At 44.5% G+C, this 26626-nt stretch overlaps 1 protein-coding gene across 1 annotated transcript in view; it reads left to right on the top strand.

Moving 5' to 3' along the window:
- Nucleotides 1-886: 886 nt before the first annotated feature.
- The window catches only part of ELP3 (elongator acetyltransferase complex subunit 3), a gene marked incomplete at both ends in the record, with an annotated part of 97658 nt that continues 71918 nt past the window's right edge, over nucleotides 887-26626 (top strand). The window contains 4 exons of the mRNA XM_081997980.1: nucleotides 887-905; nucleotides 2398-2497; nucleotides 3414-3552; nucleotides 13821-13975. Of these exons, the coding sequence (XP_081854106.1) occupies nucleotides 887-905; nucleotides 2398-2497; nucleotides 3414-3552; nucleotides 13821-13975 (413 nt within the window). The remainder of the gene's footprint in view (nucleotides 906-2397; nucleotides 2498-3413; nucleotides 3553-13820; nucleotides 13976-26626) is intronic.

Raw genomic sequence — 26626 nt, 5'->3', positions numbered from 1 at the left:
GCCGGCTCCTGTCCAGCTTTTTACCCACCGGGACCCCCAAGTGCTTCTCCATGGGGCTGCTCTCCATCCCTTCACCCCCAGCCTGTGCTGATACCAGGGGTTGCCCTGACCCAGGGGCAGGACCCTGCACTTGGCCTTGTTGACCCTCATGAGGTTCACATGGGCCCATTCCTCGAGCTTGCCCAGGTCCCTCTGGAGGGCATCGCGTCCCTCAGGCGTGTCGACCGCAGCCCCCAGCTCCACCCCGCTTGTGATCCCCCAGGAGCCCGCACGTCTCCAGGCACCTCTCGGGGAGGGAATTTTAGCTTTTTCCAAGGAAAATCCAGCTTGTTCTCCCCTCCTCCTGTCGATACTTTGCCACCACCTAGCGCTGAGCGGGCGCAGGGCCCGAAGGCGGGGGGTGGCCTCAGGGGGATTCGGGCCTCCCCGCTGGCGACGCCGCAATATCGATAAATATCGGTGAATGCTGAGGATTTCAACTTAACACCGGACACGGTAAGGAGGGACCGGCAGGGAGGCATCCCCGCGGGGCCTCGGCACACACACGCGTGGGGGTTCCCCACGGGACACGCCACCCCCTTGAGGGAGCTGCGATGCTGCCGCCCGTTCCGCGCTCCCCCCCCGCACCGGGTTCCCCCGCTCCGGGTCTCCCCACGGCGCCCCCGGGCGGCTGGCGGAGGCACCGCACCGCCTCGCCGGCGGTGTGCGCATGTGCAGTACGGCGACACCCTCCCCCCCCCCCCCCGCCGCTCTGTTCTTCGCTTTCCGGCAGCGCGGCTGGAGGTTCGACGTTTTCACGACGGCGCGTGTCGAAGGGCGGTGTCGCTTCACGGCAGGAGACGCTGGCCTAGCCTGTGAGGGGGGCGGCTGAGGGGGTTCCTCCAGTATGAAGCAGAAGCGGAAAGGTACTGGGGCCTGGGGGGGATCGCAATACCCGGGGGCTGGCCGCAGGATGGCCTCTGCCCCTCTCTCAGGAGCTGAGGGCAGTGGGGCAGGGCTTTGCCGCCTTCCCCGGCCTTGTGTGTGTTAAGGGGGGCTGGGGGCAGCACTTTACCCTGTTGTTTGGGCATGGCGCGGGTGTGTGGGACGGGGCTCCTTCTCATGCTTTTCCCGGCCCTGTGGGGGTGGGACCTGTGGGGCAGCAGGGCTTTACCACCTCCTCTGTCGCTGTGCGTGTGTGTGAAGTGGGAAAATGGGGAAATACCTTTCTCTCCCCCTTCCCTGTTCTTTTGGGGGCAGGTGAAGGGGCAGGTGAAGGGCCAGCCCCGACCTTGTTTGAGGGTTGGAATGACGTGGCACCCCTCTGTGAGCCACCCGTTTTTCTCTCCCCACTGTTGAATTGGGTGCTGTCAGCAGGAGGCAGAGTCCTTTCCATCCATGTGGGTGCTCAGGAGTTTGCCTTGCTCCTGGCCAGTACCCTGACTGTCAGACACAGAATGGGGTGCTGGTGGCAAGGGAATGTGGGTGTTGCTCATGGCAGAGCGGGGAAAAAACTGAGGGAAGGATATGGGGCAGCAAAGATGATGCAGGGCAGCGCGGGATTAGCAGTGGTATGGTCTGTCCTACAAAACTACCTGCAGAGAGAGACCAGATGGGAGCATCGCTGTGGTGCTTCTCCCCAGTGGGTGTAAATGCTGACAGATTTCAGAACAGCTGGCACAAACAAAAACTTGTTGGAGTGGCTGCGCACCCAGCTATGTCCCTGCTAGTGGCTTTTCTAAGAAGTTTGGTGCGTACATTTTACTGTCCCAACACGTGCTGGTGTAGACATAGCTGCGCGAGGTGAAATAAATGGAAGTTGCCAATAGGAAATGTGGATGGATCTCTTAATAGAAATGCCCCTTTTCTCCCATAGCTGGTATGGAAGAAATGTAAGCAATGCATACAGTCTATACAGTGCAAACCCTCATTGCAGAGTGGGGTGGGTGTGTGAGGTGCAGTGGGGAAGCTTTGAGGCACGGATACATTGCCTAGTGCAGCGTACTCTCTTTGTGATGGTGGGGAGTTCGCAGAGCTCGCCTTTTCATTTGGCTTGCCCTGCCATCTTTCTCAGAACGCCTTCCATCCCTTGCCATGCATACTGGTAGCGTCAGAGCAGTCTACTAATTGTCTTTGACTTCCAGTGTCTTTTTATTTCTAGCTGTTGTGCAGATTCCCCTGACATAAGAAGGTGGAGTTTGTCCTAGACTTAAAAGGCGATAGGAGGTGATAGGAGGTAGTTACTATAATTCGTTCCGGAAATGCTGCAAATGAAGAGTGATAGGCAGTGGCAAAATTTGCTCTGTAGGCAACAGTTGTAGGAAGTACTAAAAATGAAATGCAAAGCAGATGCGCCTCGGTTGTCACAAGCAGTTAGAAAGCACTGACTATACACGTGGTTTGTTGTTCTCATTTCAGGAGACCTCAGCCATGCAGAGCTGATGATGATGACGATAGCTGACATCATAAAGCAATTAATTGAGGCTCACGAGCAGGGAAAAGATGTGAATCTGAACAAGTAAGTCACTCTGGGATGACACTGAAGAGCTGGTCCACCAATGATGAACGTGTCCTGTATAGTCTTTTATGTTCAGGCTGTATCTTAAAAATGTTTTCACAGGCTGCTGTCATTTCTCTTACTGTTATCTGATATAAAAATGCCACCAAGAGTTGCAAATTCTGCGGTGATTTGAAATCGGGCCTTGCTACTTCATTGGCAATGCTCAGAATACAAAATGGGTTGTATTGGTGAAAATCTCCCAGAAACTTGTCATTGCCATTTTTTGTTTCCATCTGTGTTCATCCTTCAGTAGTCCCAAAGTCAGTTCCATCAGGGAAAGGAGAGATTAACTTAGGGATAAAGTTTAAATAAAATTTTCTTAGTAATGTGTTATAAGTGAGGTTCTGTAAACAGAACTTTCTTCCTTTACGTATGTGGAATAATAAAACCTGAACTTGTCCCACTGTTTCCATTTCATTTACATGTTATGATTGCAAACTTTTTGCTGATGCTGGAAATAACTGATATGAATGCCCGAGAAACGAGCTTAGCTAGACTCTGTGTATGCAGGGGTTAATCACATGGAAGACTTATGAAAAGAATTAAATCACTTAGAACTGATAAGCCAGAGTCTGTGGGCAGCTTTCACAATGTTTTGATAAAACCGTATTTAGAAGAAGAGTATACAGAAACAAAAAACATTGGCAATTGTTGCATATCAACTTTATTTGGAATTTATTTTCTGTATCTTAATATGCAGTGCAGCTGTTGCAAGGAATTACTGTATGCTTTTTAAATAAGTTACCTAGAAAGGCAAATTGAGAGAACCTGCCTAGATCTCCGCGTAACTGAAGGGTAATGCGATAGCACTGCTGTGGAATATGGGTATGCAAGTCAGAATGGAGTTGTTAATTTGAAATATTTCTGTTTTCAGACTGAAAACCAAGACGTCAGCAAAGTATGGACTTTCAGCGCAGCCACGTTTGGTTGACATCATCGCTGCTGTTCCACCACAGTACCGCAAAGTGCTGGTACCAAAGCTGAAGGCCAAGCCTATAAGAACTGCTAGCGGGGTAAGCATGTACATCATTCTCTCCATCCACCATCATCCTCCCCTGCTCTCATGAATAAATTGTATTTAATTGTTTTGAAAGACCAGGATATTGAATGCTCAGAAGCTTTAATACAGGTGCACTGGCTGCATTTGCCAGCTTCCTGGTTGCCTTTTTTGTGATGGTGTGCCCATGGGGCTATTGATTTCAAAATGTTTGAGAGGAGGAGATGTGGACATTTTGTTTTGGAGCAGCATGTCTTGCTTTTTAGTTGCTGTAGAAACAGTGCAACTTAATCTGCAGGCCCTCTCAGTGAACAAAGGTAAAATGTCAGTATTTAACCTGTGTCTTTGAAAGGTAGTTCAGGCTGAAAGCAGTAATAGAGGTACAGCTAACATTCAACTGCGTATTTTTCAGCTTCCCTACTGTATATATAACATGCCTAAACTCAAGTTAACAAAAAACCCCCAAACAAACTAGAAACCAAAATCCCAGGAAGTGTTAAATTTTTGTAACTTAAAAACCCCAACAAACCAAAAAAACCCCATACCCCCCAAAACACACTTAATTTCTTTAATTTCTTCTTTCTGGCTATTACTCCAACCAGGATTTCTGAAAACTGGAGATGAGGTATTCCAAGTTGAGTGCCCAAAATTATTTGACACTGAAAACTCTTAGTCTGTCTGTCTCTTCTTCCCACTGGTCCTTTTTAAAAAAAAAGATAGCATCTTATACTGTGCTTGCTTTTAACGTGTGAAAAGCTGCCTGAGATCAGCCTGGGGAAAAAGGCTTCGCTCACTTAGGTGGAGGGAGGAAGCTATTTTTATTATCTTTGCTTTATATCTTTTTGTTTCTCTTCATCTCTGCCCCCATTTTCATCTTCCAGGGTGTGTTTTGATAAGCTTGGCAGCACGCTTTCACCCGTGCACTGTTTTAGATGCATGTTAGATGGTCCTAGTGAACACCTGAATGTCAGTCTGCATCTTTTCAGCCAGGTGGTTAATCAGATTTGGTATAATATAATTATACCAAATATACAATATATATTTTGGTTCTTTATAATATAGTGCCAGTTTATTCTGAATTTTGAAAATATGAAATAATAGGATTCCTATTTCTTGATATATTTGTTATCATAGAATCACAGAAGTGTCTGTGTGGGAAGGGACCGTTAAAGTCCATCTAATCCCACCCCCTGCAGTGAGCAGGTTGCTCAGAGCCCCATCCAGCCTGACCTGAGATGTTTCCAAGAATGGGGCATCCACCACCTCTCTGGGCAACCTGGGCCAGGGTTTAGCTCCTTGTCTTTTTATCCAGTGTTATCCCCTTCAAGGGTTAATGCACAGATATTTGAGGTGGCAGACTAAGCAGAAAATGTCTTTAAATAATCTCTCGCAGATGCACATGTGTACATACCCTTCCAAGATGCACTTTATTTTAGTAACTTCAGAAGCAATTACTATAATTTCTCTCTTCTGTAACTCTGCTTCTTACAGATTGCTGTTGTGGCTGTGATGTGTAAACCACACAGGTGTCCGCACATTAACTTTACAGGCAACATATGTGTGTAAGTATGACAGCTCAGATGACCTAAGAGGACTGTTTTCCAGTATTTCTGAATAAATCTAGTATTACAGTGGCATTGGATTGGGGACAGGCCTCCTTTGTGCACAAGTGCAAAGTTGCAGATACCGGCACATGATGCTAAAAAGTCTACGTGTTTTCAGTTTTTCTTCAAGGAGGAAACCTTTTTCTTTCATGGGCCAAACCTTACTTACCACAGTAGATTGGAGTTGTGAATGGAGTTAAATCCACTTGGTGGCTGATCACAAGCGGTGTTCCCCAAGGCTCGGTTCTGGGGCTGGTCTTGTTCAATATCTTTATCAATGATCTGGATGAGGTGATCAAGTGCCTCCTCAGTAAGTTTGCAGATGACACCAAGTTGGGCAGGAGTGTTGATCTGCGGGAAGGTAGGAGGACTCTGCAGAGGGATCTGGACAGGCTGGATCGATGGGCAGAGGCCAACTGTATGAGGTTCAACAAGGCCAAGTGCTGGGTCCTGCACTTGGGTCACAACAGCCCCATGCAACGCTCCAGGCTTGGGGAGGAGTGGCTGGAGAGCTGCCCAGCGGAAAAGGACCTGGGGGTGCTGGTTGACAGCCGGCTGAATATGAGCCAGCAGTGTGCCCAGGTGGCCAAGAAGGCCAGCAGCGTCCTGGCCTGTATCAGCACTAGTGTGGCCAGCAGGAGCAGGGCAGGGATTGTGCCCCTGTACTCAGCACTGGTGAGGCTGCACCTCGAATCCTGTGTTCAGTGTTGGGCCCCTCCTGACAAGAAGGACGTTGAGGTGCTGGAGCGTGTCCAGAGAAGGGCAACAGAGCTGGGGAGGGGTCTGGAGCACAAGTCTGATGAGGAGCGGCTGAGGGAACTGGGGGTGTTCAGTCTGGAGAAGAGGAGGCTGAGGGGAGCCCTCATTGCTCTCTACAACTGCCTGAAAGGGGGTTGTGGTGAGGTGGGTGTTGGTCTCTTGTCCCAAGGAACTAGTGATAGGACGAGAGGAAATGGCCTCAAGTTGTGCGAGGGGAGGTTTAGATTGGGTATTGGGGAAAATTTTTTCACCCAAAGGGTTGTCAAGCACTGCAACTGTCTGCCCAGGGAGGTGGTGGAGTCACCATCCCTGGTGGGATTTAAAAGCCATGTAGTGATGCTTAAGGACATGGTTTAGTGGTGGAGTTGGCAGTGCTGGTGTAACGGTTGAGCTCAATGACCTTAAGGGTCTTTTCCAATCTAAATGATTCTATGGTTGTACGTACAGTTTCTTGAATATAGCAACCAGAGTAATATATTAATGATGAAATGTGAGTTTGTTCTGGTTTCAGCCAGGATAGAGTTAATTTTCTTCCTAGAAGCTAGTGTGAGGCTGTGTTTTGGATTTGGGATGGGCAAATGTTGATAACATGCTGGTGTTCTGAGTTGTTGCTAAGTACTCAAGGACAGCCCAGCTTCTCGTGCTGGCCTGCTAGCAAGCAGACTTGGGGGTGCTCGGGAAGCTGCGAGGGGACACAGCTGGGACAGCTGACCCGGGCTGGCCAAAGAGATATTCCATACCATATGACATCATGCTCAGTATATAAAGCTGGGACAAAAAAGAAGGAAGGTGTGGAGGGGTGTTCGGAGTTACAGTGTCTGCCTTCCCAAGAAATGGTTACGCGTGATGGAGCCCTGCTTCCCTGGGGATCGCTGAACACCTGCCTGCGCATGGGGAGTGGTGAATGAATTCCTTGTTTTGCTCTGCTTGCATGCACGGCTTTTGCTTTGCCTACTAAACTGTTTTTATCTCAAATCATGAGTTTCCTCACTTTTACTCTTCCGATTCTTTCCCCTGTCCCACTGTGGGGGAGTGAGCGAGTGGCTGCATGGTGCTTAGTTGCCAGCTGGGGCTAAACCATGACAAAGTTGTATTACTGTTAGGGTGTGCAGGTGTGTTGTGCACGTGACTGAGTACGTAAGCAGATGGGAGAAGACTTACAGAAAAGAAACAGGGCTCAACCTGAAAAGTTTGAAAACCACTGAACTGAGACCCACCTGAGGAGGTGCAGGTGTTGTCTGCAAAGACTTGCTTGGTGTGACAGTCTGGTTCTGCCTGGCTCTGGAATGAAACGAGAGCACAGATGGAAAGGAAGGCCTCCAGCTGCCAAGAGCTTGTGGTGTTAAGGGAATAGCTTCTGAGTTTTATTTGAATTGAGAAACCCAAGCTAGGTTTACCTTGAAATATGTTACCTCTGTTTGACTTAGGAGTCTGTGCACCTGAAATCTCATCTGTTTTTTTTCTAACCATATCAGTTCATCCGTTTCAAAAGATCACTTCTCTTTTCCATCTTGTCACTCCTGAAAGGTCAGTGTGTTTCACTACCAGCTTCCTAACACAGAGTGAGCTGGCTCCGTTCTTGTTTTTTTGCATGGGCAACTATTCTGTTTGAGATGTTCCAGGTAATTACATATATGAAATGTCTTCAATTGGATTGCTCAACTTTTGCCAGCAAATTAATTTGGCCATGGTGATTTGGTAATTAATTTTATAATGGTGACAGATGACTTGGGTTGAGTTTGCAGGGCAGGCAGTGAGGAAACTAATCAATTACATTGTGAACCAAATGTGTCTGATTTGATAGAGATGGCATTATCTCAGTCTGTACATTTGAGATGTGCACCGTAAGTAACGATACGCTGACTGCTCTATTACCTTGTCTGCTGGAGGTGCTCAGCGCCTGCAGCTAACATTGGAGAGGTTGTCAGCCCTTCTGTCTTGGGTCATCTTTGAGTTTACAGTGATTGTAGATTGGTCATTAATCCCACAGGCTTCAAAAGAAAGCTAAGGACTCCTCAGCACAAATTTATATTCCTTTTAATTACTATCTGCCACATACTGTTCCTCTCCTGGCTAGCAGTCATGATGTGATAGCTGCAAGTCTGTCTTGCTGTGTCACAGAATAAGAGTTTCAAACAAGCCTTTAGATGCAGAAACTGTAGTTTAATACCAAACTGTCATATAGTCATCTGGAGTAGATGGACTGTATTCTTTTGAAGTAGTCTTAGAATGCTGTATTTATTAAATAACATGTTCCTAAGTGCAGAAAACAGATTTGAGTTTTCTCACCATCAAGATATTTAAATTCTATAAATTTCTGGGAGAGAAATGTAGGTCACGTAACAAGATGATATCTCTATATTATGTCTTTCCATGCCAAAAAAAAAATCATATATTACATCAGATGATGTTTTTGATAGAATGGTGGAAAATATTTAAATTGTTTACAACTGTAAAATTACCTTTTAAAATCTAATAATGTGTGCATAACTATTACTCCAAAACTGTATGGCAGCTCCCTAAAATAATGCCATGTTCCAGAAATATGTTCACAGTACATTTTGCTTCTAGTAAGTCTTACCAAATTGTTTTATGTGGATGTAGTCATCTCACAGGTCTGAACTGTTTTTTGACATTCCATTCTCACGAAAATTAAGTGAAACAACTGTTTTGCACTGTATACTTAGCATTTGTAAACATAGGTAGGCTCAGTTCCTCTCAATGTTACAGAATATCACAGAATCACTCTCTTCAGCATGTGCGTTTGGGTCTGTACCTATATTTACATCAGGTGATGCAGAAACACAGGTATTCACTCATTCATCCCATGCTCTGAGCTGACCAGTCACAGTCAGGTTTGACACGCCTGAGGGACGCGATGCCCTCCAGAGGGACCTGGACAAGCTTGAGGAATGGGCCCATGTGAACCTCATGAGGTTCCACAAGGCCAAGTGCAGGGTCCTGCCCCTGGGTCAGGGCAACCCCTGGTATCAGCACAGGCTGGGGGTGAAGGGATGGAGAGCAGCCCCATGGAGAAGCACTTGGGGGTCCTGGTGGGTGAAAAGCTGGACACGAGCCGGCAATGTGCGCTGGCAGCCCAGAAGCCACCTGTGTCCTGGGCTGCCCCCAAAGCCGTGTGGCCAGCAGGGCGAGGGAGGGGATTCTGCCCCTCTGCCCTGCTCTGGGGAGACCCCCCTGCGTCCAGCTCTGGAGCCCTCGGCACAGGAGAGACATGGACCTGCTGGAGCGGGGCCAGAGGAGGCCCCAGCGATGCTCCGAGGGCTGGAACAGCTCTGCTGGGAGGACAGGCTGGGAGAGCTGGGGGGGCTCAGCCTGGAGCAGAGAAGGCTCCGGGGAGACCTTAGTGCAGCTGCCAGGGCTTGGAGGGGCTGAGGAGAAAGATGGGGACAGACTGTTCAGCAGGGCCTGTAGCCACAGGACAAGGGGTGACGGTTTTAAACTAAATGAGAGTGGATTCAGACTAGATGTAGGGAAGAAATTTTTGACAACGAGGGTGGTGAAGCCCTGTCCCAGGTTGCCCAGAGAGGTGGTGGATGCCCCATCCCTGGAAACAGCCCAGGTCAGGCTGGACGGGGCTCTGAGCAACCTGCTCTGGGTGAAGATGTCCCTGCTCACTGCGGGGGTGGGACTAGAGGCCTCTGACGGCCCCTTCCCACCCAAACCAGTCTGTGATTCTATGATTCAGTCATGAGCCAGCTTTAGTTTGGAAGCTGTATTGCAGCATTAAGGCCGCAGTGCTTGAGCTGATAAAGCCTGCCTTTTGTGGATTTGCTTTTACTGATACGAGAACTCCTGAATGCCAGGAGAGCGACTGGCATGTTGCTGTGGTCAGGCTGTCTGGAATTTGTATTCCCCCATGTTTCTGGTGAGAGGTGGGGTAGTTAGAGCACTGTCTGCTCAGCCTGCACCCTCTTGTGTACCCATGCCTCAGACAGATTAAGTCATTGCAATTGTATGAGTTTGATGCTTGTTTTCTGTCTTTTAATATTTGCAGATACTGCCCAGGTGGACCTGATTCTGATTTTGAATATTCAACGCAGTCTTACACCGGATATGAGGTATTACTTCCGTCTGCTGTAATGCATTGCCTGCACTCTCTCCAGACGTGGGTTAGGCTGCTCTTTATTTCTACAAACTCACCCATATTGCAAGAATTAGAAAAAGCAGACTTCATAAACTTTGAGATCTAAAGGAACTAACTACAGGACTGGAAATTCTTCTCAGTTATTGTAGCAGTTGTTTCTTTCTCCTCACCTTGCTGCTGTTCGTACTGTTATACGTGTAATACGTTGTAGAGCAGGAGCAAGCAGCCTGTGATTCTGAGCAGAGCAAGTGCGGCACTGTGGCTGTACCCCATGACTTACTGGTGTGGGAACAGCTGTTAATCTCAATCTCCAGCTGTGGAAAACGATGAGTGAGTAAGAGCAGTTGAAGGTGACATTGCTGTCTCCCATGGGACACTGCTGCATGCAGTTTGTTGAAATGAATGCTAGCTGTGATTCCTACAGCAGTTATCAATCTGCTTCAAAATTTTCCTAACTCAACAGTCTGGCAGAAACATACAGTCTTACCTATGGCTCAGTCTGGGTTTAAGGGAAAGGTACAGAGAAGGCCGAGCCAGACTCCTTCTCAGAGCTGCCTAGTGGAAAGATGAGCGGCAACAAACATGAGTTAGAATGTGGAAAATTCTGCCTTAATGTAAGAAAATAATATTTTAACATGATGGTCGTCAAACACTTTAGTAGGGGCCTAGAGAGATTTTTGTCATCTCTGTCCTTAAGGATAGTCACATGCTGACTGGACACAGCCCTGAGCGTCCTGTCCTAACTGGACCTGCTTTCAGTCCTGTCCAGCCTACAGGACGCTGTGGATTAGCAAAGGTCAAGCTCTGTAAAAAAGACCATAATTTAGCTGTTAGTGCCTCTGAAATTACATTCTTGCCCTTTTATGTCTCTGTATCTGCAGTGATAGCTCACTAAATATATATATTTCTGAAATAGTGCTCTCCTGTTGTCTGGAGAAAGTTTAATATCAGAAGATCTTGTTGTGACTAAGTTATTTTGCCTGGTTTTAACAAAACAATTCATAGCTGTAGTACAGAGGTAAAGTAGTAAAATGAGGTAAAATAGAAACTGGATTAATTCAGTGAACAGTGATGTAGCATCCTTTTAGTATGGATTTTGTTGTTATCCACTTTTTCAGTGACTTGAAACTTGTCCCGTTAGTGCAAAGTAGGAAAATCCTCTGTATGTGTAACTGCTTTATAATTCATGTTGTTTTGGAGATATTGCATTCATTTGTTTAGTACTAACAGCATGTGGGAGTTGTCCATAATTAAGAGAGTCCTCATCCTTTAGAGATTTTAATATAATGGATATGCAATTCCAAGCAAATCCAGGATACACAAGATACTTGAACACCTTATTTTAGAGTATTCTTAATAGGCTTACATCAGCTAGTCATACAAAAAGTGACTTGTTAATGATTTCAATTGAAAGGATATGTTTAGCTTAATATTTCAAGTTTAGACTGAGCTGTAGAGGACCCCACTTGGATAACTGTTGTGCAAGGAAAGAGAAACTGAAATGAATGGAACAGAAAAACTGGTATTTTAAAAAAACATTTTGTTTGTGATTTTTGCATTATTTTTTGTGACTCACTACAGAGATTCTTCATCCATCCTGTTGTAATGCACAAAAAATGTTAAAAATGGTGTCATTCTTCTTATGTCATGTTACCATCTCAGGACAAAAGTGTGTTTTGTTATAATTTTAAAAAATTGAAGGAGCCAAATTAATATTTACAGATGGGTGGACTCTTTGGTTGTGAGTTTGAAGACTTTAGGGCCAATTAGGTTTTGAAGTCTTGAGCATCCGTTTCATTGCTAAAAGGTTGTCTTCTGTTCTTTTTTCACTGTGTTCTTTAAAAAAAAAAAACAAAAAAATTAGTCTCCTTGTGTTTTTTAGCCAACGTCCATGAGGGCCATTCGAGCTAGATATGACCCCTATCTCCAGACAAGACACAGAGTGGAACAGGTAAATTTTTATGGTGAAAGGGGAGTGCATTGTGATGAGAATAATGAGAATGCTTTTAATTGCCTGAACTTGTGGGCTGAAATCCAGCTGAAGGCCAGTCTCCAGTGATATAATCCAGCTGTCAATATTGGGGCCAGTAGTGTTTAACCTGTCTGTTAATAACCTGGATGTTGGGACAGAGCACACTGTGAGCAAGTTTGTAGATGATGCAGAATTGGGAGGAGCAGATGATAGACCAGAGGGTCATGCTGCCATTCAGAGAGACCTGGACAGGCTGGAGAAATGGGCTGGCAGGAACCTCTTGAAGTTCAAAAAAGGGAAATGCCAAGTCCTCCCTCTGGGGAGGAAGAACCTCAGGCACCAGTATGTTCTGAGGGCCGACCAGCTGGAAAGCAGCTTGAGAAAGAAAGACCTGGGGGTCCCGGTAGACACCCAAGTTGACCATGAGCAGCGTTGTGCCCTTGAGGCAAAGAAGACCAGCAGCCTCCTGGGCTGCATTACCAGGAGCGTTGCCAGCAGGTCAAGGGAGGAGATCCTTCCTCTGGCCTCAGCACTGCTGAGGCTCCACCTGGAGAGCTGTGTCCAGTTCTGTGTTCCTCAGAAGACAGACGTGCGTATTGGAGCGAGTATAGCAAAAGGCCACTAAGATTATGAAGGGACTGGAGCATCTGAGGAGACCCTGAGAGAGCCTACACTGTTTAGGCTGGGGAAGAGAAGGCTTGGGGGAATCTTAACCAATGTGTATAAATACCTGGTGGGTGACACTAAGTAGATGGAGCCAGGCTTTTCTCAGTGGTGCCCAGTGACAGAACAGGACACAGTGCAATAGGCACAATTGGAAACATGACAAATTCCATTTGAACATCAGGAAAAAAACCTAACTAAATTAAAAACTAACTGTGAGAGTGACTGGGCACTGGACCAGGTTGCCCAGAGAGGTTGTGCAGTCTCCATCCTGTGAGACACTCGAAGGCTGTCTGGACACAGTGCCAAACAGTTGTAGCCGATGCTGCTTTGAGAAGAGAGGTTGGACTAGGTGATCTCCAGAGGTCCCTTCCAACCTCAACGTGTCATGATTCTATAATTGTACGTTAGACTGACTTGATCCCCATAGAGAAATTATTTTTAAACCTTTTCATTGTCTGTCATTTCTATTAGATAAATGACAAGTTTTGAACCTCTTTAAAAGATCTTATCTGTTCTGAACAATACCTGATTAGTGATAGGAGATCCTATTACAACAAAATTGTACTGAACTTTCGTGGCAGTTGCTAATTCTTGATAATTACCTACATGGAGAATTTAGTACTGAAATAGTGGCTTTCCTACCAAAATGCAAAATGATTCTTTTTTTTTGGGTCTTCGCTGGAGAGTTAGAAGATCTGAAGAGTTTCTCAATCCTGTTGTGCTTTGACTGATTTCCTGTTTATCTCCAAATCCATTGGAAAATTCTCCATGGATTCAGTGTAGTCCTTTTCTCCCACAAGTTTTTAAGAAAAGTTAGTTCTACATGGATTGAAGCACATGTGAGGAAACTTTTCCTACTGGCTGTATCGAAGCTAGCTTCAAACTGGAACTAGTGTAACTTCATCAGCAAGATGCTGTGCTCAAATAATTCTGCTTTGTCAAGAAAACCTGTTAATGCTGGGCTCAGTATCTGTACTGTGCTCTTGCAGTAGCAAGATATTTTTTGAGGTTTCGCTGGGGGGAGGATTAGAAGAAATCTGTACAAAAATATTTTGTCATTCGTAAAAGATATGACAACTAAAGAAGGAAATGCAGTGTAGGAATGTCAGGGTTTTGAGAAAAATCTTTTAGATAAGTCCCTGATCAGTAATTTTTCCCTGATACTTTTAATTTTACAGCTGAAGCAGTTGGGCCACAGCGTGGATAAAGTAGAGTTTATTGTGATGGGTGGAACGTTCATGGCCCTGCCTGAAGAGTACAGAGATTACTTCATCAGAAACCTTCATGATGCCTTATCAGGTCACACTTCCAATAATGTAGCAGAAGCCGTCAAGTAAGCATCTTCGTTTTCTTTAATGTAATTATTTAAAAGTGTTCTTTAACTGGTGTAAGAACAGAAGATACAGAAGACAAAATTTCAGGCCTTTTTTTTTTTTTTTTGAAAGACAATGTTTATCCAAATATGTGTTTAGGCACAGAATATTTATAGCTCAATTTGCAGCATTGCTCTGTGTACTGTATAGCACCAGCAGAAGATAGGGCCATGGTTTATCTATTTTCTAATGTAGGAAATGCTAAGCTTCCTCTAATTTCTTGGCGTTCCATCTGGGCTTCTACCTTTTATACCTCATCACCTTGATTTGGAGCTGTGACGAATCACATTGCCATGGGAATTATTTCTTTTAGCTGGGAAGGGGAACTGATCCTGGCTTGGAGGGAGGCCAGACGTCAGCTCCCATAAGGGATGACTCACCCCCGAGAGCATCAGTGCTCAGGAGCTCCGAGCCCCTTGCGATCTCAAACGCAGTTACCCTTGCAGTATTTCAATGTGACGGGGAGATGCTCTTCTCCTCATTTTACAGTTGATGAACTGAAAATCAGAGGCTGATTTATTTGCGTGTGCTTTGGGTTGTTAAATACATAACTTTCCAGTGCATTTTGTAGTATAAAACGGAGAAGAAAAAGGAGAAAGATTTGACATTTTTGAGCTGATAAATCTAGGTGAGCATCCCTACTGACACTTCTAGTTTGCTACCTTGTCGTTATTTAGTGCAGTGGATTTCCCTTGATACCATTATCATCTACTAAAGAAAGCGGTTTTAAAACTGAGTAGGACTCAGTTTTAAAAGCCCTTGTCCAGCTTCATGTCTAGCTTCATACTTCAAAGCTGTAATTTCATTTGGTTTTCCTCTGGAGGGCAGCAAACACTTCTGCTGGTTTTCTTTGAGTTTTTTTTTCTTGTCACTCAAAGACCAGACAAAAAGTGCTATGCTGCTCTTTCTAAGTGGATTTTATCAAGAGAAAATCACAAACAAGTTGGGAAAAGAATTGCTTTTCTTTTGCTCTAGTGCCCTGGCTGTGAGCACTGAAGGACACAGTTCATTATGGAAGAAGGGTGGAGTTTGCAGGTTGTCTATTCAAATCAGTCCTGTGCTTGTATGTATGTCAGGTGGTTCAGGACGTGGTTATTCCATGTTTTTTCTACTGCAGGTGTCTAGCTAATTTTATTGGACCTAAAACTGCTTTTCAAGTAGCCTGTCCTTTGCTCTGCAGATTGAGGAAACTATTTATGACACAGACCGTGTGATCAAGTAATTTTAAGCACATGCAAAAATGAAGTGACTCTGAAGTCAGTGTACTGCATTGCAAGCATGCAGGTCGAGCAATGTGAGAAAACCTGCACTAACAATTTGTGGTTTTTTCCAGCAGATAAATAAAAGTTTATATTTTTAACATAAAATTCATGCTAAATGCTTAGTAAATGGAGGTATGGGAGTTATTCAAGTTGCACTTCCTAAATATTCTAGAGGCGAGAAAATTGGGTTCAAGATGAATCAGACGTTTTACTTTTTGTGCTTCTTGCATTTAGTTATTGTACTGTGTCACTGCAGTACTGTTTTAGGATGGTCAATGACACTTGGAATAAACAGTCAAGGTTGAATTTATTTCTGTTTGTACATGGGGATTCAGTCCTTCTGTCTTACTACTTTCATCAGCAGAGGCCATGCTGCATGGGGAATACTGACAATATTTTACTTGTTTTATATTGTGGCCTCGTGCCATAGGCGGTGACCTGAGATCTGGTCTTTCCCACCCCTTATTTTGAATGTGATTATGGTAGCCTTGAAATTTTCCTCCTTGTGCAAATCATTAGTTAATTTTAGATTTTGTACAGTGTTTCCCTAATGGAGAAAAAGACCTTCTGCCAGGGTACTTCTTAAAAAGCCTTTCTCAGCATGACCTTTGATTAAAATAGTGCAGCACCTATCTATATAGGCTTCAGCCCACCTAACTGTGAGCACATTTTTTTCCCCTTTTGTCCAGTCATTTCTTTACTTTGTCCTAAACTTAAGCTTTGCTTCTGTGTCCAATGCTGTCTTTCCAGTGATAGTGATATGCTGACCTGTATGGTCCAAGTTGTGCAGCACTGAAGGGCTCATCAATCTGGTATCCTCCTCTTGATGTAATTTTGAATTTTCTTCATATAATACTTTGTCTTGATCAGCCCACTGCAGCTTCTGGTCCCAGTTAATCTGATAAAAAGGATGTGACTCTGCCGTTTCAACCAGCACAGTACGACCGTAGCCTGCCATGGATATACTGTTCCTCACCAGGAACCGGCACTGCAAGTCTGACTAAAAAAATAAGTTCTCAAACTGTGTTGGCCCTTGGGCTCCAGCTGATGTTCTGAGTTGGCTTCTGGCTTTCCTGCAGGTACAGAGCCTCGTGGTGAATCTCGTCCCCATGGTAAACCACAAAGCTGCAAACCCAGCAGCGCCTGTATGAGAGAAATGGTGTGGGACTGGGACTGATCTGTCTCGGGGAAGTGGAGCACTGCTCTAGCCAGCTGCTGACAAATAAATAAGTGTGAAACTGTGGCTTTATAGTCAGTGGAGAGAGCGGGATCTTTATGGGATGGCCAGGAGCATCTAAGCTAGGTTGCTGCTTTAAGCTGTTTCCAGGTAAACTGGGCAGCTAACTTGGAGGGTGTGAAGAACTCCCTCTGTACCTCTATTTATAAGGCAGTAGGAGATCCTTTTTGCATGAGTGGACGTGAAGTTTTTATGGATGCATGAAAAGATGACAAGTGTAGAAGTGACCATATTTACATATGTGAACTCACCAACCAAAAGTGTGATTTAAAAAAATATAAACAGAGAAACTGCTAGGCTTTCATAGTGACTCTGTTGCAAGTGGAACAAGGAAATTAATTCTGTAAGAAAGTGTTGCAGCTGTTTAATATTTCTGTAGCACCACCCTATTGAGGTAATAAACAATTTCTAGACTCTTCAGACAGAAGTCTTTGCTTGAGGTGCTTTGGTACACTTGAGAAATAAGTTGGCCAAGGAGTGAGTAAAGACTTGCAGAGCCAGAGGGGATCTTTGTTTTGTAGAGAGTGTGCAACAAGACTGAGAAGTTTTAATTTTTATCTGCTGAGAACACCACTTAGGAGACTTAATGCACTTCTGGATGCCTATCAAGCAAGGCTATGGACTTGGTAATAAGCTTCCCTTCTTTAGGAGGAGATTTGTAATTACTGCTAGACTCACTATAAGACAGATTCTTCTTTTTGTACACTAGAGAAATACATCTTCCTCTGGGAGTATTCCCATCAAGCCGAAGTGTTGACTTGATCACCAATTGTGGCTGCCTTTGCTCTTTTGTGAGCACAATGAACCAAGAAGGTGTAAAATACACATGCAAATGAGAATTGCTGTTCCCCATCATTTTGCTCCTCTTACCTGACCCATGAGTCATTAGAGGTGCTGGGCATATTTAACTGCCACCGTGACTCACCATTTAACTCCAAGGGCTGACCACCTCTTCTCTGAGCCAGGATCTGACTTTTAATTAAGTGAATGAGGCCAAAGGAGAACTTGGCTGTGTTGAGAAAGGCAGGTGTCAGAAAGGCTGCACCACTGCAGTTCCTTGGACTGCAACATGAAGCCTGGCTACTCTTTGTGTATTTAAAAATGGACAGAAATTATTTAGAAAAAATATTTTAACAGTATCATGCATTGTCTGATGTTCAGTCTGGTTGTAAATCATGTTGTTAATGGCAAAGTAAGAAGAGGATAAAATTGCTGGAACCTCGTGTTCTGCATTTCAAGTATCTTGTGTACTTGCTATTTATGTGACAATACTCAGGTGCATGGCAGACATATTAACTATTCCCATAATGCGTCCGCTCCCTCAGTAAGTTTGCAGACAACACCAAGTTGGGCAGGAGTGTTGATCTGCTGGAGGACAGGAAGGCTCTGCAGAGGTATCTGGACAGGCTGGATCGATGGGCTGAGGTCAACTGTATGAGGTTCAACAAGGCCAAGTGCCGGGTCCTGCACTGGGGTCACAACAACCCCATGCAACGCTCCAGGCTTGGGGAGGAGTGGCTGGAGAGCTGCCCGGCGGAAAAGGGCCTGGGGGTGCTGGTTGACAACCGGCATGTCATGAGCCAGCAGTGTGCCCAGGTGGCCAAGAATGCTAACAGCGTCCTGGCCTGTATCAGCACTAGTGTGGCCAGCAGGAGCAGGGCAGGGATCGTGCCCCTGGACTCGGCACTGGTGAGGCTGCACCTCGAATCCTGTGTTCAGTGTTGGGCCCCTCACGACAAGAAGGACATTGAGGTGCTGGAGCGTGTCCAGAGAAGGGCAGCGGAGCTGGGGAGGGGTCTGGAGCACAAGTCTGATGAGGAGCGGCTGAGGGAACTGGGGGTGTTCAGTCTGGAGAAGCGGAGGCTGAGGGGAGCCCTCATCGCTCTCTACAACTGCCTGAAAGGGGGTTGTGGTGAGGTGGGGGTTGGTCTCTTCTCCCAAGTAACCAGCGATAGGACAAGAGAAAATGGCCTCAAGTTGTGCCAGGGGAGGTTTAGATTGGGTATTGGGAAAAATTTCTTCACCGAGAGAGTGGTCAAGCATTGGAACAGGCTGCCCAGGGAGGTGGTGAAGTCACCATCCCTGGAGGTGTTCAAAAAATGTGCAGACGTGGCACTTTGGGACATGGTTTAGTGGGCATGGTGGTGTTGGGTTGATGGTTGGACTTGATGATCTTAGAGGTGTTTTCCAACCTTAATGACTCTGTGATTCTGTTACCCAAGGTGGCTTTGGCTTTACATCTGCTCATCTGTCAATAGTCCTTTTAAAAGATTCATTTTCCACTTGCCTCCTGTGTTGAAGCCCAGAACTTGCAGAAGTGAGTACTGTCAGCTGCGTTTGGTTCCTTGTGGAGAAATTGCAGCTCCTAATACCAGATGACACCGTGAGACTGCCTTTTTCTTAGGCTTGTCATCGATTGCTTTTGCCAAGTGTCCTTTTGTGTTTCCACCATTAGCTGTGTCTTCCACTGGGCTGATAGCAGGTAGATCCAGCTCCTTTAGAGCCTTTGCTGAAAGAGAAGACATGGGTTTTAAATAACCACTGCTTAGGGCTGGATTATTATGTGTGCAGTTTAAAACCTCTTAGCCCATCTGAGGAAGGAAAAAAAAACCCTGAGCACTGGCAGTTTCAGCAGCTTTCAGGTTTGATATGTGGAGCTCATGACGCATTTTAAAACCCAGCTGGAAATCACTCTTCTTGAACATGCCAGATCAGAGCAACCCATGAAAAATGTGTTTGGTGTGATTATCAGATCATGAGTTTTCTGGAAAGGTTGTTATATTCTTTTCTTAAATGCTCACATTAGGGCTCATGTATCATTATTTCTTCTAATAGAAGCTACGGTTTCTCTACAAGAAATAAAGTGTTTGTGAAGGTTTACAACTAATTTTGCTTTTCAACAGTGAGGAATAAACTCACTTTCAAAAGGTTGCTCTTTATTGTCAAAGTAGAAGTCTGTTTTAAATTTCCCAAGTAAGACTTTAGGAGCTTTGTTAGAAGGTGTAGGTTTCTGCAGGTAAGTCTAGTCTTGCTGCTGCTGCTGCTGGAATTTTACCAAGATTCAGCCTGGCTGCTTGACTTTTAGGGCACAGACATGCAATGAAGTTATGTGGGGTAATCGGTGGGGTTGTATGCCTGTGCTGTTGCAGCTGGCTTTGTGTATCTATTTCGCTGGCCCCATTTGTGAGAAATTCTAGCGTACTGTGAATCTGAAGGGGAGAGATTTGAGCACACATGCTTTACCTTGCAGTTATTATAGGCAAAGAAGATGCTCTCCTACAGTTCCACTGGCTCAATTGACATATGGCTGCTTGTTACACTCATGTATCTTAATTGTGCTTTCTGAGTACTAATTGTGACTCTAGCAAAAATAACCGAGAGCTTTGACTCACTAGCTCCAGTGAGTCATGCTGGGGCGATTTAAGAGGTTACTATTCTCCCTTTATCTACCTTGACCCTCTGCTTGAGGTTACCACTTCCAAAACAGGCAACTGAACATAATTGTCCACCCTTCAGCTGCCAGAGTTCACCCTGTGGCAAATTAATGTAATCTGAAATGGATAGCCATTTAAGAAGATGTGCTACTTGTTTGGCTGTGGGGAGCCCAGCCTGTTAAATTGCCCCGCTACAAATTGCCAGAATTTGATAGTCGGATCTCACCTCTTGACTTGCCATAATGATTAGGTGCTGTGACAGGTAGGCTCTTGCAGCTCTAGCAGCTCCAGCACAAACCACTGTAATTGCCGGCTTAAGCTCCTATTCTAGCAGTAATTTGGGCGACCAAGGTGCGTGGGTACTTATCTGCTTCTGCATCCCCTCCTGTGCAGGCAGCAGCTCCTCGCAGAGAAGGAAGCGAATAGCAGGAGGCAGCAACGCTGCAAATTGCTGTGCCTGTATCCATCAGAGCTTGTCTGTCAAATCCCTCGGGACATCTGACTGGGCAGTGATTTTTCTGTGCCAGGCAGGAGATAACTGGCTATTGTTTTAGTGCCAGATCGTTTACAGCAGAGATTCTGCCTAAATGTCATTTTAGTCCTGGAGATTTGGAGACTAGTTCCTAATGCTCTGGAGAAGCGGGCAGATTTTCTTTGTTTCCAGCTTTGGCTGCGACTCTTCCACGGTGCAGGAGCCATGTTTGCCATTAAAACCTGTTTCTTTGTGAGTAGTTACCCCAACATGCCTTCAGTGTGGATAATGTCTTTCCATCTAGCAGAATTTGAGGAAGTTTACCCCAAAGCTGTCAAGCCTTTGTTGGCATCCTGTTACTTCTGCATTGCTTATTTTCTACCGCAAGACCCAACTTTTAGCTGCTGAAGTGTGTGTTATTTGGAAGATAGATAAGTGAAAGTCATTTCATCAGTTCCTAATCTTGTTATGGGTAGCTGTTCATCGTATTTTTCCTCCTGCAGCTGTGGAAAGTGATTGCCTATCCAGTTATCTGTCTGGTTCAGTATTTTCACAGCATTTTCTCCTGCATGGAAAATATTCAGATTTGTGACTGAACGTTGTCAACTAGGGAAGGTAGATATGAGGAAACCATACCCACATATTTCTGTGCATGTGCAACATTATATGGCTTTAGGTTTTCTAATGTGGATGCTGGAAGCAAATATATCTTTGTCAAAGGTTTACTAGGTGGTAGTGTTTATTTGTAACAGAAATTTGAGCTCCACCAAGTTTAGCAATATTTGTAAATGCTATTGATCTGTATTTCATCCTACACTGGTGGAAAGGATGATGGCCCTAGCGGTCATGACATTGTCAAAGCTAAAGAATGAATTTCAGTGCCTTTTTTTTTTACATTTTCAGCAAATTACTGCTGAACACCTGCCAAAGGGAATACTTTTCTCATTTTTGCTGCTTCACTGCTGTGCCTGTGTAATTTGGCAAGCATAACAAGTTCTCCAGTGACCCGCACTAAAATGTTAATGCTAGGATGGGATCTGAGTGGTCAGCTGGGATTGGTAACTGGAGATGGAGTTTTTTCTTCATGGCTTGGTCACCTGTAGGAATATGAACCTGGCCTGATTATTATATGGTTCTAGTTCAAATTGTGCTGGTGATCCAAAGGCAATGTCATGAAGAGACGGTGTGGCATGTACTAAATAAGCTTTCTGGGTTAATTTCCTCCCTGACGCAGAAAGTGTTACGCCATCCTGTGTGTTACAGAAGCATTGCCTTAGTTGCTGTTGTATTCTGATTTTCCAAGAGGTCAGAAGATCAGACGTTAGCGATTGCGTTGAGCTCCGTAAGGATGCAAGTGATCCTAGACTGATACTCCCATGCCCTGGAGAGCTAACGCGGGACCTGCACTACCTTTTTTCCTTCTTTCAGCAGAGATTGCTTTCTAGCCCAAATTAAAATGGGCTGGTAAAATAGGGAGATGTGGTTTATAGCTCCCTCAGCTGTGCTGTGCTTGCCTCATTGATATTGTAAACTGAGATCCACTGCCTTTCAACAGCGCTAAATTAATTTGAAAGAAGTCATTTTCTAGCAACATGGTGGGTGCAGTAGGCATGCAAAAAAAAGGCAGGTTTAATTTTCATACTTTTATGGAAGGATGTCAAGAAGTGGTTTTGCTGTGACTTTTGTGAACATTGTAGTAGGCAGAGCAGAGGCCGTTTGCTTTTGAAATATATCTTTCTGCAGTGTGTTGGAGCTAATGTGCTCTGGGACTCTGTGCCTCCTCGTGGCCCATCATTTTGTGAAGTGAAGTACTCAAAAGCTGCGAACTGGCAGAGCTGGGGGTGTTTGTGCAGCCTTAATTTGCTCACTTCTGTCTGGGCCTTGGATTATACGATTACCTACTTTTTTCTCTTTCTACAAGACCTTTGCTTGGATCACTTCCAGAGATAGATTGTGTGTTGCTCTAAAAATTCTAAAATTAATGGGAAGAGCCTTCCTTCCTTTGATATAAATAAGATTCACCTTTTCTCTGACAGCTCTGAGGTGAGATGTGGGTTCAATTTGTGGGTTAAGACAGCTCAATTCAGATGTTTCTGTGTGAACTGGGTGCCTGATCTCCCCTTGCAGCCAGCAGAGATGTAGTCAGCGGCGCCTAGAGAGGGATCCGGCTTGTGCTGAAGGAGGCACCCACGCTGGGTCTGCGTCACGCTCTGGGCTCTGTTGACCGGGCACCGCTGACTGCCGTGGGAGATGAGCGCCCCAGCTCAATGTGGGCATTTGCATCCATGAGCTGGATCCCATGCCAAGAGTCTTGGCTCCATTGCAGGCTTGGGCAGGAGGCTTTTCCTTCTTCATCACTGACTTCTGACTCCTTGAGCTCGTGCTGGTTTTTGATGCAGCATAGCTTTTTGCAAGATACTCCTATTCTAGTGTTGGATCTTGGTTCCGTTATCCTTTCCAGGTCTTTGCTTTTCCCCACCCCTAGGAAGACTCAAGTGGTCACTCGCCTTTGGTTGTATTCTTCTCTGTCTCCTCTTTGCTGTATTTGTCTTTTCATAAGCCAGGTTGTGCCATTCACAGGGGGTTGTAGCCATGAGAGGAAACATTTGACTTCACTCCTTAGCAGGAACTTGCTCATTGGGACCAACACATCTTCACTGGAGTTGAGAGGGAGTCTGTGCCTGGGGAGGCTGCAGTTTTATGCTACTGTAGCAGCTAAAAGCTGAAGTACTTTTCCAAAGCAGTGAGCTCAATCACCATTAAAAGTTGAATAGCTGTTGGCTCCTTGGTTGGAGCTACGATGGATGGCAAATGGAGCCGGGGAAATGGCACCATCAGTTCTTGTAGTCCACTTCAGCAAGCCTCTTCCTGAGCGTGGGCTTTTACAAGCATGGAGAAAACAAGCGCGTGTATGCTTTTGTAGCACTTTTTTGAGAGAGATCATATTGCAGCTTTATAGGTGAGAGAGTTGCTTTGGCAAGAGAATAAGATCAGCTAAACCACAGCTTTTCACTAGCAGTTTTGGCTCATGACTGCTTTTTATTAGCTCTGTTTATAATTTTATTGATACAATTTCTTTTTTTTCTCAAAGTAGCAATCAAGCTGATTTTCCTTCCTCAAGCTAAATGTTCATACTGGAGTGTCAGATGAGAGTGAGATTAATTCTGTTTAATAGGTGGATGCAGAAACTGCAAAGCGAGGTCTTTACTGGACACGGTCTTCATGCAACAATAGCTTGCATTGTTAGGGCATTGAATTGTCGGAACTATACGCAGCACCGCAGTGGCAGAAATGGTTATTTTCCTCAATATCAGCTAGGAAGTGGTTGTTACTAAGAATATGCAACTTTCCTTAGGCCACAGTGAGTCAATATCAGAACTGAAATTAGAACTAGATTTTTTTTTTTTATACATGTAAGTCTCACCTAATGGTGTCTCTCTCATCAACTGTAGCAAGAAAAACTTGAGGTTCAGTTTAGATTTAATAAAAGAGGCTGTCGTGTAATTTCTTTCATAATTTTAGATATAAAGATTTTTTTCTCCCGAATCCCTTTTTAGCTTGCGTCTATAACTACATATTGACTATTCTGTGGTAAACTGTCTATATAATTATGACCTAATTGTTGATCATATTGATCCAGCAACAGACATTTAAATTGTTGTTCTTTCAAGTTTCCCTGAACTAAATTGCACAGCAAAGATGTGAGAAATCAAGGGCAAATCTTGGGCATCTCCTTATGCAGGTTTTATAACAGTCTGTGTTTCACTGTATGTAGCGGGATGATGAGCTGCTTGCACTTTGGTGTCACTGCAGTGACATGGTTTGTTGCTCATGGGGTGTGTTACCTGCTTCTGTACACTTGGATAAAAAGAGAAAGGGATGTAGAGTAAAACCTGTCCTGTGGGAATAGCTGGTATCGATTGCCTGGTAGAGGCAGAATTTACCTAAAGGTCAAAAAAAATTGTACTGGAATCCACATAAGGGACAACTGAAATGGGACTAAGAGCTACTTCTTTTTAGGTTATATATCGCTTGGTGAAAAGATGCCAGAAAGGCAAAACGGACCAAAATGAAATGTTAACCAAATGCAGCCCACAGCCTTCTGGTTTTCTCCCCTTGAAATAGTGTGTGGGTTAAGGCCACCACACTGCATAGAAATGATGCTTAAAGCAAAGAGTGGGACTCTGTATTTAGTGCTTATCGTGGATTACTGGGCAGAAATTCCTATATTGTTACTGAGAAATGCATTTGATTCTTTCTAAAATGTCATAGATTAAAGTCTCTCCAATTTTCTCTCATTGTGCTGAGCGTATTTTTTTTTTTCCAAGCTTTTCTTCTGCACCATAAACTGACATATAGTTTTGAAAATAATACTGTTTGGGGTTGATAACCCTCATGTGTGGGCTTTTTTCGCCACTTCAGAAGTGACCTGTGTGGTTTTGGTAGCCTGGGAGGGCATGTAGTTATTGTAAACTATTTTCTTTTCTTAAATAGGAGAGGAGCTGCTGTTTGGCACAGGAAATCTTGCCCTTTTTTGTAATCAGCCCAGAGCTTCATAGTGCCTTCAAGCTTCTGGTCATCTGAACCACTTCTTCTTTTGCAGTTTTATGAAGTCTTTCAGGATGACATTCATGGCTTCTTTTCCTTGGTTGTCATTTTCAAATGCTATTAGTGGTAATTAAATGACATTAAAAGTCTGTACAAGCATCCTGGGAGCAAGGATGGGAGTTTTAGAATGGCTGGTAGGCAACCAACCTGTTGTTTCACCCATGTGTGGCTCATTGATCTGCTTGTCTTGGCTGCTGGAAACCCAAGCTGGAAGGATCAGCATGGTCTGTTGGACTAGCTGCATCTTCCACATGTAAGATAGATTATTTTTTTAAATTATTTTTGAGGGTTTTTTTACTGGCTTTCATATATTAGTCTGAAATTTAAAGTGTCTGGCTCGTGATGAAGGACAGTGTGTACACTTCTCATCTAATAGATTGAGTGTGGGCTTAGGAAGCGGACGTTTTACAAACACTTTATATACTTTCAGACATCTGGGAAAAAGTTTTGTTTTGCTGTTGTGTTGCACCTCAGTTGTCTTTACTAGGATAACAGTTTTTGTTTTCTTAAACCACCTCCCTCTTTTTGTGGAGTAAGTATAGAGAGATTCTTGTTTCTATAGTACTTTCTTCTGGCTACTTGAAATGGCATAATATTTCAGTGACACATCTAGGTTGTAGTTTTCTTTGAGGCATTTGACGAATACGTGTAACTTCACCTGGATTTCCAAAAATGAGGTCCTTCACCAAAGCCTCTTTAAAGATTCTGGGATTAAGAATGAAGGCTTTGCATGCATAAATACTTGAAAGATACTGGGAGACGGAATAAATGATCAATGTCATTAGTGATGTCCCAGAGGAGACTGTGCTGGAATAGGTCATCTTGACCATGCTGGGTGGGTCGTGAAGGGGTGAAAATTAGGTGAAAATTAGTGTAGATAGAGCCATGTATATAAGAAAGATTTTTCTTATTTTACTACAGATCAATGATCTCTACAGATCAATCATCTCTAAGTTGGCTAGTGCCACTCAGGATCAAGATTTTAAAGTTATAGTAGAGAACTGTGAGAAACAGAGGCTTGATGCTCTGTATTAGTTAAAAGACCGACTCAGCGTGAGGAACCGTGACGAAGAGAATAGAAAGCAAAATGAGAAATATTGTTATGCTGCCGCGTAATTCAGCAGAGCCTTCACAGCTTGAACCTATGTTTAGTTCTTCTTAAAAATAAGGGAGGGGAGAAGGAAAATGATACTGTGGAACTGGGGAAAAAATACTTGAGTGTGATATAACAGAGATCTGTGAAATCTTGAGCGGCATGGAGAAGACAAAAAAAAGGATAAACGTCAAGTATCTTCTACAGCATGAGAACTAGGGCGATCGTATGGAATGGGAATTAAATACAAAGGAGGCACCACTGTGTAAGGTACACAGTTAGGCTGAGGGGTGACCAAACGCATTCATAGGAAAAATACCCAGTGAGAGCTGCTAAGTCCTGAAGACACCTACTACTACTAAAGACATCATGTCTGGCTCAGGGAGTCCCTGAAGAGGAAATAATTGGCAACTGTGAGAGTATTCAAGGAAGATACCACTGCAGCTTCCCCTGCTCCTATTGCTGTAGCCTAAGCATCTGCAGCCAGCCATGGGTGGATGGGATA

Source organism: Phaethon aethereus, assembly GCF_964289735.1.
Source record: "Phaethon aethereus genome assembly, chromosome: 3".
Taxonomy (NCBI): Eukaryota; Metazoa; Chordata; class Aves; order Phaethontiformes; family Phaethontidae; genus Phaethon; species Phaethon aethereus.
This window is presented reverse-complemented; position numbering and strand designations above follow the sequence as displayed.